The sequence below is a fragment of the Phalaenopsis equestris genome, unplaced genomic scaffold, assembly GCF_001263595.1.
Source record: "Phalaenopsis equestris unplaced genomic scaffold, ASM126359v1 Scaffold000515, whole genome shotgun sequence".
In the NCBI taxonomy this organism is placed as follows: domain Eukaryota; kingdom Viridiplantae; phylum Streptophyta; class Magnoliopsida; order Asparagales; family Orchidaceae; genus Phalaenopsis; species Phalaenopsis equestris.
Genome location: NW_018164955.1, coordinates 877,698 through 889,716, shown reverse-complemented (window position 1 = coordinate 889,716; position 12,019 = coordinate 877,698). Strand labels below are relative to the sequence as shown.

The window sequence follows — 12,019 nt, the reverse complement described above, 5'->3', positions numbered from 1 at the left end:
TTATGACCCAAATTGATATAACTTATATTTATAGTAGGCTAAATCAAGTTGAGTTTAAAATAAAAATAGCAAAAATTTTATTTGAAAAAAAAATGATGCCTTTAAACGCGCGCGCGCACACACACAGATTGTAAGTATTTTGATTTTGATGGAATAAATATTTTAGATCTACCTAAACCCAGCTTTATCTTTTTGAAGGGAAAAAATTCAACATTTTTTGCAGGAATCAAACCAAGGCCAACACATTCGAGTATGAAACAATACCACTAACAAACCACTTTAGATGGTGCAAAACTAGTTGGTCATTGGTCCAATAATAAGAATTAAAAAAATCAAAAAGAAAAGAAAGCTGCAGTTAAAGGAAAAAGATAGTACCTAATGTACCAATGAGTTCGCCAGCCATAAATCAATTTAATTCGCATTACTGCCAGAGGACAGTCTATTTTTCCTTTCACTTTTAGGCTTTACGGCATCTTTTAAGCTCTTTGGTGTGATTCTTAGCTGGCTCATGTCCGATGTTCTAGATAAGCCGGAAGAAGCATTATTTCTCATTGTTTCCTCAGAATTTGTTTCAATCCGCATTTGGACAGTTCTTACTTCCTGTTTTGGATCCAGTGTAGATGATCCTACATAATCACCGTACACTCTTCAGTTATTGGTACAGAAGCCACAATCATAAACATAAGAAACTCCTTGAAAGGTCTGCAAATTTGTGCTCTAAATAACAAAAAAATATGAACTACTAAAGTTTATTAATCATAGCTCCATGAAAAATCAGGAAAAAGCAGAGAAATACATGTCATATAACTGCAACTTAACAAATTTCTTACATGAAAAATCCGTTGGATTTTATCTTCAGATTCTTATCAAAGTATGGAGGATAAGATGAGTAGGCATTCAATCTTACAACTGAATATTTAATTTAAGTTGTAGAGGTTCTACTAAAGTACCTAATGCGGGGCTCAAACCCATGCTAAACCGGCTAGGGGTGCCGAATCGGTTCAACACAGCAGGTTCAAGGGCTGGCCCACCCTTCCTATGAGGTTAGGGTTGCCACCCCAGAGAAAGGGCTCCCCCTTAGTTATCAATTATTACATATATGTTGTTTCCTTTGCTTAGGGTTCAATTTTTTCTGCCGTCAGCGCTTTCTCACTTGCTAGGGTTGTATCCGAGAATAGGTGGTAATCTGACTTGTATCCTGCTCCAAGGTGGTGGTGGTTATCTCCTTGTATTCCCTCCACTTTTCCCTTCTCCAATCTGCAGTGGGCTACTATCAGCCGAACCCCCCTACCGCCTACCTACAGTCAACCAACCTCACCCGCAACCGCCATTGCTGCTTTTCCCTCCTACCTGCAGCAAGCTACTCTCAGTCGGCCGTCTATCCCCTACCTACAGCCTACCCGACTCTTCCAACATCCTGCCGCCGCCACCTCCCTGCTACAGCCATCCCACCATACCTTATTGCTGCCCACCTCCCTGTTATTCGACAACCAACCAAAGCCATCCATTGAAGCCTTCCGACCATCCCACCACTTCCATGAGCGTTTTTCCTCCTTAAACTGCAGCACCACCACCCTCGACCGAAGTCTAATTGAGTTTGTGTCGTGTCATTTACTAATTTCTAATTTCAAGCGTCTTTGATTGTAATCCCCATTTGATTTTAGTTATAAAAGTCACATTTCGCTCATCAATTGGGTTAACTCTTGTATTATTTAGTATCAAACTAAAGTTAATCTTAATTATATCCTAGGCTTTCTAGCATCTGTCTTACCCCAAACCTACCTCCACACCCCCAAATATCTTTATGTTCCCCATTCTATTATCCTCTTCCACTCCCACCAATCCAAGCCATAACCATGCCACCAAGGAAACAAATGTCAAAACTTACCTAAAAAGACATATAGTGAGAGATCCATCTACTTCAATAGAGATTCGTGAAGATTGATGACGGGACCGAGGAGAAATTACCCTCGATCGTGATACGAAGAGTTGAAGAGGAGAAAGAGATGAGATTGTGAACCCCTTCTTTAGGGAGAACTTCAGTGATGAGGAGGACAGATCACGGCACTTCAAAATACATTATCAGTATGGAGGACATAAAGATTTCAAAGTGAAAGTGGATCTACTAAAATTTGAAGGAAGGATGGATCCATATGACTTCATTGAATAGTTGCAGCAGTTGAGAGAATCTTCAAATACAAACAGGTGTCAGAAGACCAGAGAGTGAAGCTCATGACCATCAAATTGAAAAAGAATGTTTCGTTGTGGTGGGGAAATTTGCAGAGGCAAAAAAGAAGAGAGGTGACAAGATTATCAGATGAAAGAAAAAAAGGAAGGAAATGCAAAGGAAGTACTTGCCTCCTCACTACCATCAGGTTATATTTCTGAGGCTCCATCGCTTAAAGCGGAGAGACCTATCAATTGAGAAGTTCACGACACAATTTGAGCACCTTCGATAAAATGTGAGTTGGTCGAGGCAAAAGAACATACTATGGTTAGATATTTGGGAGGCCTGAAGCCAACTATCAATAATGTTGTTCAACTGCAGCCCTATTAGTCACTGAGAGATGTCCATACCTTAGCTTTGAAGGTGGAGAGACAACATAAACAAAGCAGACAACATAAACAAAGCAGACAACCACCCTCATTCAGGCAACCACCTACAGCTGCAGCTACCAATAATGTTACATCTGGAGTTGGGAAAACTGGGCAGGGGAACGATAAGATGAATTTAAGTGGCAAGAAGTCCGAGAAGAGCAACACGCCTAGTGTTGTGCCTGCCAAGAGATGTATTAGGTGTCGCGACTACGGAAACATTCGAACTGTCATATGAGTCGAGTTGTTTCTTTCACTAATAAGGGTGCCATAGTGAAAGGGAGTGGGGAGGAAACAACGAAGGATCATGATGAAGAACATCAACTCCAAGGAGACGAGGGAAAGAAGCTAATCATAAGGAGGGTCCTACAGACTAAGCCAAAGAAAGATCATTCATGGCAACGGTATAGCATTTTTCATATCAGGTGTACCGTGAGAGGGAAGGTCTACAGCCTTACTATTGACGTTGGGAGCTGTGAGAATATTGTATCCACTCTGCTGGTGAAGAAACTAGATTGAGTCATGCAAAAACACTCTCAGCCCTATTCACTTACCTGGTTGAAAAGAGGAAATGAGATACATGTAGACCAACAGTATTTGGTTGAGTTTTCCATTGTGTGGACCAGCAAGTATGGTGTGATGTGATACTCATGTACACTTGTTATATTTTGTTGGGGAGGTTGTGGCAGTTCGACCACAAGGCCCAACACAAAAAATTCAAGAACACTTATTCGTTCAAAAAATATGAAAGACATAGTTCCTTTTGCCCATCAGGAATGCGAGAGAAGATATCACAGAGGAGACGATAGTCTTACGAGCCACCTTTATGTATTCAGTAGAGTAGCTCTAGTGGCACTGGTTTTACTCATGTTAAAAGGAACTAACGAGGAGATTGAGATACCAGAGCCTATGAAGCCTCTACTATCAGAACATGATAGACTGAAAGCCTTCCAGAAAAGTTCCCACTGCTGAGGGACACTCAGCATGCCATAAATCTCATCCTTGGATAGGTGCTGACAAACTAGTCTATCTACAGATTGAGACCTACAGAGTATGATTGATTAGAGCAATAGGTACATGATATACCAGCCTGTGAGTTGTCACTGCCCTGATAGTGCCTAAGAAAGACAGATCGTGAAAGGAGGTGTATTGATAGTTGAGCTATCAACAAAATCAACATCAAATATAGGATTCCTATACCTCGCCAGGATGGCATCTTGGATCAATTGCATGGAGCCAGTCTTTTCCAAGTTTGACTTACGCAGTGGATATCACAAGATCAGAATAAAACCATGGGACTAGTGGAAAACTGCTTTTAAGAGCTGGGATTGATTACACGAGTGAACAGTCATGCCTCTCGGTATGAATCAAGTGTTCCAGGTTCACATTGGAAGTTCATAGTGGTGTACTTCGAAGATATTCTTGTATACAACAGGTCCTAGGAGGGGCACTTACAACGCCTAAGGACGGTCTTCGAGGTTTTGCAATCCGAGGAACTGTGTGCCCACCCAAAGAAGTGTCACTTCCTGACAACACATAATTTTTTGGTCATATTGTATCTAGTGTAGGCATTCAAATGGATCCTGTAAAGATCAAGGGCATCATGAGCTGGACGCCCCAACAGTCCTTTACCGAGTTGAGATAGTTTTTAGGGCAAGCATCATTCTATAGGCGGTTCATCAGGAGCTTCAACACCATCACGACTCCCTTGACAAAAGTTTTGAAAAGGGAAAAGTTCCAATGGATGTAGACAGCTCAGTCCAATTTTGATAGTTTGAAGGAGAAGGTGATTCAAGCATCAGTATTGGCATTACTGGACTTCAATAAGTTGTTTGAGGTGGAGTATGACACCTCAAACCAGGAAGACCAACCCAAAACCTTCTTTAGTGAGAAGTTGAATGAGTTTGTAAGAAAGTATTCGACGTACAACAAAGAGTTCTTCGCGATCGTGAGAGCACTTAATCAATTGAATCATTGTCTGCTGACAAGCAAGTTCACTTTATTTATGAATCATGAGGATTTGAGGTTCTTGAACCACCAGAATAAGCTGAAAGGTTCTTGAACCACCAGAATAAGCTGAAAGGATGGCATGCTTCTTGGGTGGAGTTCTTGGCTTCGTTCCAGTTCACAAGGAGGGAAGTCAGAATTGTGTAGCAGCTGCACTAAGCCACCGTCATTTGCTGATCATGTCTATGCAAACTTGAGTCATGGGATTCAAGATAATGAAATTGTAAGGGACAGATGAATATTTCCAAGAGATCTAGGAGCATTGTAAGGAGAAGTCTATCGGGCAGTATCACAGAGCTGATAACTATCTGTTCCACCAGAACAAGTTGTGATTCCTCGATGTTCGTTGAGGGAGTCCATCATTCAGGAGAATCACGATAGAGGACTTGCAAGTCACTTTGGCAAAGACAAACTCTAGCATTCGTGCAAGACTACTTTTTTGGTCCCAACTCACGGGAAATGTGCAACAACATGTCAGGCAATGCAGTGTTTTTCATGTGGCCAAAACCAGAGGGCTAAAGCAGAACTATATGTTCCATTATTGATACTAGATGCCTCGTGGGTGAATGTTAGCATGGAGTTTGTAGTGAGTCTTCCGAGGACACGCCAAAACAAGCATTCTGTGATGGTTGTGTTGGATAGATTCTTGAAGAGGGCTCAATTTGTACATTTACATCGGAAGTTGGATGCATCACATATAGATAACTTGTACTTTCAGAGAGGTTGTGAGACTACACGGGATACCCGAGATCATTACCTTCAACAAAAATGTCAAGTTTCTGAGTCACTTCTGGAGAACCCTATATATATAATAATAGATAACTAAGGGGAAGCCTCTTCTCTAGGGAGGCAACCCTAACCCAATAGGAAGGGTCGGTCGTCCCTTGAACCTACTATGTTGAATTGATTCAACAACCCTTGTCTGTTCATCATAGGGTTAAGTCTCATGTCAGCCTCCATGAGTTGGAAGAACTTTGACCTCATTCGTCAAATTGTGTGGTTCCACATTGCAGAGAGTCAAATTTTCTACATTGAAAATAGCAGAAATATTATAGCCACTTGGTAGGTCGATTTTGTAGTCATTGTCATTCAGTTTCTTGAGATTTCTTAAAGGTCCAATCTGCCCTGGGCTTAAGCTTTCCAGCGGATCCCACCAGAAATATTTCTTTCTTCAACCCGATCCATACTAAATCCTCTTCTTGGAAAGTCACATTCCTTCGAGTTCTAATTATTTGTGCCTAGTACTTACGGTTATGCTTGATAATCTCCTTTGCCACCTTTTCGTGTAACTTTTGAATCTCTTGCACCCTCTTCTCAACATCCTCACTAATCTCTGATGTGGGAATGAGTGATAACATCTTAAGTGGAGTAAGTGAGTTGTGCCCATACATAATTTCAAATAGAATGCGCCTCTTGGTCTGACTCACAGACCAGTTGTAAGTAAATTCGGCCTGGGCTAGGATCATGACCCACTACTTAATATTCTTTCCCACAAAGCACCTCAAAAGGTTCCCATACTCCTGTTCATCACCTCTGTCGGACTGTCTATCTCTGGATGAGCTGCTCAGTTGAATTGAAGCTTAGTGTCAAGCTTCCCACATGATGTTTTCTTTGGTTAGGGTTCAGTTTTTTGCTTCAGTTTTTCTATCGTTGGCATATTTCCCCTTGCTAGGGTTGTATCTGAGAACAGGTGGAGATCTGACTATATCCTACTCCAAGGAGGTGGTTATCTACTTGCATTTCCCCCTTTTTCCCTCCTCCTACCTACAACCATCTACTATTACCCGACCGCCGACCCCCTGAACTCCTAACTATAGCTGACCGGCCTCACCCACATTCGCCATGTCTCATTTTCCCTCCTACCTACGACCGGCTACTCTCAAGTTTCAACAGGCCCCTATCCACTACCTACAGCCTACCTGACATCTTTAAACACCCTGCCACCACCTCCCTGTTGCAGCCATCCCACCATACCTAATTGCCGCCCACCTCCCTACTATCCGACAACCAACCATAGTCGTCTTTGCTGCCTTCTAATAATCTCACCACTTCCATGCAGGCTTTTCCTCAAACCACAACACCCCCACCCTCGACCTAAGCCCTAGTTGTGTTTGTGCCATATCCTTTGTTGTTTTCTAATTTCGAGTGTCTTTGGTTGTAATCACTATTTGACTTTAGCAATGAAAGTTATATTTCCGTTAAAATTTGGGTTAACCCCACTATTAGTACCTTTCTTTAATGTTTAATCCCGGTTACAACAAACAAATAATTTGCAATACATAAAGAAGCTTTGCCGCTGCTACAAAGAGCGGGACACCAGTCTCTTCCTTCAAACAACAGGAATAATAAAGATGATCCTGAAGTAGAACCATAAACAGCATCATTGCAGCAAAATTAATGATAGACTTTCATAACTTCTCCATCAACATTAATGGGTAGCATGTACCATTGAATAAGATCCCACGCCAATTGATAACATTATTAAGGATTAAATATTTTTGGAACCATTTGCTTTAAAAAAATGGGGCATTTACAAACATACCAGCCAAGTTCTATGCATTTACAAATCTAACACCTAAACTTTACTTTTTACATTTACACCAGACAAATCATTCATGTTGTGTCAAAATACCATCATTTAACTTTACTTTTTACATTTACACCAGCCAAATCTTTCATATCATACTAAGAATACCCCATTTTTACTCCTACAAAGTAAAACACGTCTTTTTATGCATATGTAACCATTTTTACTCCTACAAAGTAAAACACGTCTTTTTATGCATATGTAAGGTGGCATGCATGTAAGAATTAAAATTTTAGGTGTTAGATATGTAAATACATAGGAATTTAGTGGTATGTATGTAAATCTTCCTACAAAAATTTTGAAACAAAAGAGGGACCACAAAAAAGAGTCGTGCACACTTTCTGGTAATGTAGGAGACAGAATACCTGGAGAACTATGGGCACTTCTGACAAAATTTGGGGGTATGCCCTGAGAGTATGGATCCCTGCACATTAAGGCAGTTGATCTGAACTCAAACCAGATAAATTATGTACCAAAATTCCATATAAATAAAATGTGCTACTGTTACAAATGCAACAAAATAGAAGTGTTACCAATTTGAAGGGCCACCAATAAATGAATCAGTATCCTTTCTGATGAAGTCGATGTTTTTTTTGTTAGATAGAACACAGTTCCTTTTGGAATACTATCATTTTCTGTATCAAATATATTTTTGGATTCCTCTTTGATTTTTTGAGCTAGATGTCCAGCAAGGTGAGCAATCTGATCATCCTTCATGACAACAGCAGGTACAGTAATATCAGATGCCACCAATGAAGTATGGCGTTTAACTTTCCGAAGTGCTCTTGCAGTGTTGTATGAATCCACCTAAAACAGGTTAAAGCAAGAAGTGAAATGGTTAGCATATATATATATAGTTACATACATACATAAATCCATGTATATATAGCATCCACAGAATAAAACCCCTCAGGTCGAGGGTTCAAATCCCCTCTGGCACAATTGGCCTTAAGGAGGTGGTACTCGAAATGTTAGGCACATTAGGGGTAGTTAGAGGCTTGTATAATAGCCTCTGGTCATTTCTTTAAAAAAATGATAATAAATTACATATATATATATATATATAAAACATGCCATAATTGGCTGGTGATGAAAAACCTAAACTGTCTCAAACTGTAATTATACGCAAAGAATCATATACTTTTAGAACAAATTTACGCCAGTGTAGCTAAATGACATACAATTATTCAGAAAATTCCTGATAAATTCCATAAATTTACTGCATGAAAACCTCATAAGTTGTGTGGAGGATGGAGAAACCCACTTTTGGGTCACCAATACAGAGCAAGCCTTCAATATTTCACAGATCCAAAGTAAATATGGAATGATCTAATTGCAAGTAATCCCATGGATAAAACAAAAAAGGGTCGCCTGAATAAGATAACCTTTCAGATAGATTTTATTTTGAATTATAAGTAAAAGTCTACTTATAATACAATATTTATGCGGATGATAATAGTTCCAAGCATGGATAAAAATTCTTCCAATGTTACCATGCACATGAACCTTCCCCATTAGAGCAGACGCATAGTTACTCCAATACTAAACAATAATTCAATGCTAATATTTATTTTCCATAATATATTTCCATTGTCTACTTTTGTGGAACTAGGTAAAATCTTCAAATTTGAGAAATACTTGGTTCCCTCTATACAATTGTAAAATCAGATAGGAAATTTTACATACTTAGCACACAATTCTCATGTATTTACATATCTCACACCGATACTTTCATATTTACATACAAAGCACTTTGGTGCTTTAAAGCTATGGAATTAAAGATTCGAGAGTTATGTGTGTAAATATCAAAGTTTAGGTGTGAGATATGTAAATGCATAAGAATTGTGTGTTGTGTGACATGAGCGTCCGACCCACGACACTGGACGGTGCAAGAGTTGTCTTTTTTGAGGAATCTGTCAATCCGCTTAGGCTACTCCTAGTTATCCTGTTATCATATATTTATTTTTGTGGGGATCTAGGGTTATTTTTGTCGTGTGCCGGTTCAGAACAGCCACAAGCGTCTTTGTTTTCTCATCTAAGGTTGTACCTAAAGATTAAGTGGTGTTCCAATTGTATCTCGCTCCCACAGTGGTGATTATCCTCATCTATCCTTCCTCCACATCCCTCCCTTCACTGCCACTGTTGCCTTCCCTGCTACAGCCGCCTAGAAAAAAGCTTCCTTTATTCCTCCAACTGCCAAACATCCTCCTTGCCGCCTTTTCGTTGTTTCAGCCACCAAAATTCTTTCTACAACTGCCAAACATCCTGTTATTGTTATTGCCACCTAGCAGCACCCTTACCATCACTTTAGCTCCTTTCCGCCCTTCCAACCCCATAATCGACCACCACCACCCATGGAGGTGTGAGTTTGTGTCATGAAGTTGTATTTCCTATTTCCGTTTGTGTGTTTGTAATTCCCTATTTAAATTCAACACTAATATTTGATTTTCTTATTGTTGTTTGGTTAACTTTGGTATCATTTGGTATCAGAGCTAGCCTCACCCTACTCCTATCATAGGATTACCAATCTCCCAAAACCCCACACCATTGATGATTTTTTAAATCAGCCCCAAAAAAAAAATTTGTCCCACTCTAGACAATCCAATACACCCCCTTTCACCCCTCAAACCTAAACTCTAACCATATCACCAAGGACACAATTGACAAAAACCTAATCGAGAGGAAATGTCACAATGTCAGTTATAAGAAATTCGTAACAAGATGTCCAAGAACATCCTATGGAAAATATGCAGCGGAAAATTTTTCAACTGCAACAGAGGTTTGTTGCCTTCGAGAGAAGCCAATCTGGAAGGGTCACCCGTAGCCACAACTATAACTCAACAAATCGAAGGAATGAAGTGAATCCCCTTCACCAGACAAACTCCGAGGATGAAATTCCACTACCCCAAAAATTTGGCAGGAAAAATCAGAGAAGTCGGGATCTTGAAGTAAATGTGGATTTACCAAAATTTGATGGACGTGGAGATCACAAAGAATAATTGCCATCAAGTTAAAGGAGAGTTTGTAGATGTGGTAAGAAAATTTGAAGCTCCAATGCCAGCATGAGGGAAAAGGCAAAATCACTACCTGGCTCAAGATGAAAAGAGAGATGCAATGCAACTACCTACCTACACATTATAGGCACTATATGTTCTTGGAGCTTCAACAATCCCAACATCACCAAGCGATCACCTCATCTTGCAGACAGAGTTCAACCGCAAGATCAAGCATCAAGAAACAACCAATGGGACACCTAAGTCGACTCAGCCATAGGTGGAAACTGAACAGAGTGGAGAAAAGGTGGACATAGCCAGTAGTTCCAAATTCCACCCCGCCAGCAAATGCTTTAAGTGTCACAATTTTGGCTATGTGGTGTCTGATTGGCCAAATAGAAGTGTGATCTCTTTCACTAAGTAGGGAACAGTAAAAGAAAGGGATACAGTCACGGGAGAGGATGAAACCTCCAAAGAGGAGTCTCAACTTTCAGACGACAAAAAAGAGACGACAGCGATTCAAGTGAAATTGATAAGAGATACTCCACCAGGGTTAACATTAGTTGATTTAGAAGATAGTGAATCTGAGATAATTGGCGTTCATGCAAAGTTTATGGATGCGAAGCCACGAACTACCTTTTCTGCTGGCAATAAGAGAAGCATCAAAAGAACGGACATTAGTGGTCCAAGAGAGTCATAAGTTCGAGCAACAGACATCAAACACATGATAATTCTAGATAAACTAATTTCAAAATTTTCAAACAAACATTCCATCTCCTAAGTTACCACTGTTTAGGCAAATTCAATATGCAAAAGATGAGAAAGTTTTGACCTACTTCTAGACAACTATATGAATTAATATTGGTACTAAAATTTAGTTTAGTTTAGCAGCACCCCCACAATCAGATGGCCTGACGAGCACACTGAATTGTAGCTTTAAAATCTTCCTTACGTGTTTTGTGAGAAAGAACATCCGATAGTGAGAACCATATCCTTCCAGAGAAAAAGAGGTCTCTCCTGAGTGGTTGTCATTGAGAGTTGCCCAGTCTGCACTACATTTCGTTCTAGAGTTGATTCCTCCAAACAAAATTGATTAGCATATACATTCAGCTGAGTGCGAGAAGTAGAAGAAGCAAGTTACAGATTTAATGGACAGCCATCAACATCTCTATTTTCCCATCCAGGGTTGCATCCAAGGGTCGAGTGGTGCTCCGACTATATCTCGCTCCGGTGGTGATCATCCTCATCTATCCTTCCTGCGCATCCCGCTATTACCTTCCCTGCTACTGCCTCCTAGAAAACAGCTTCCTTTGATGTTTCCTGCAGCAGCCAACCATCCTCCTCGCAGTCATGCTTAGGGCTGTCAAAAAAGCTCGTTGTTCGCGAACAGTTCGTGTTCGATTCGTGAAGCAGATCGTGTTCGGTTCGTTCGATAGCAAACGAGAAGCAAACGAGACGAACACGAACAATTTTTTTTGTTTGGATTGTTAAACGAACCAAACACGAACAATGACCTATTCGTTCGTGTTCGATTCGTTTTTGTTCGAAATATAAATAATTTAAATAATATTATGAAATTTAAAAATAATTATATTATATATATTAAAAATTTATCAAATTTTAAAAAATTAACTTGTATGAATTATAATATATAATTTAGTAAATAGTATTATAAATATTATATAGTTAAATAATATAAGTTTTATAATTAATATAAAGTATTATATATTTATTAATATAAGTACATAACTTAAAATTTAAAAACACAGCAACCCTAACCCTACTGTTCGCGAATCGCGATTCATCCTTTCGGCGCTCCCCTCTCGAAAAGCTTTCG

The 12,019-nt window shown here is 39.7% G+C and overlaps 1 protein-coding gene across 1 annotated transcript in view; it reads right to left on the bottom strand.

Moving 5' to 3' along the window:
* Positions 1 to 376: 376 nt before the first annotated feature.
* LOC110028573 (exosome complex component RRP45A-like) overlaps positions 377 to 12,019 on the bottom strand; it is a 49,889-nt gene continuing 38,246 nt past the window's right edge. Inside the window, 4 exon segments of the mRNA XM_020730476.1 lie at positions 377 to 626; positions 7,555 to 7,613; positions 7,723 to 7,759; positions 7,762 to 7,996. Of these exon segments, the coding sequence (XP_020586135.1) occupies positions 412 to 626; positions 7,555 to 7,613; positions 7,723 to 7,759; positions 7,762 to 7,996 (546 nt within the window). The 3' untranslated portion in view covers positions 377 to 411.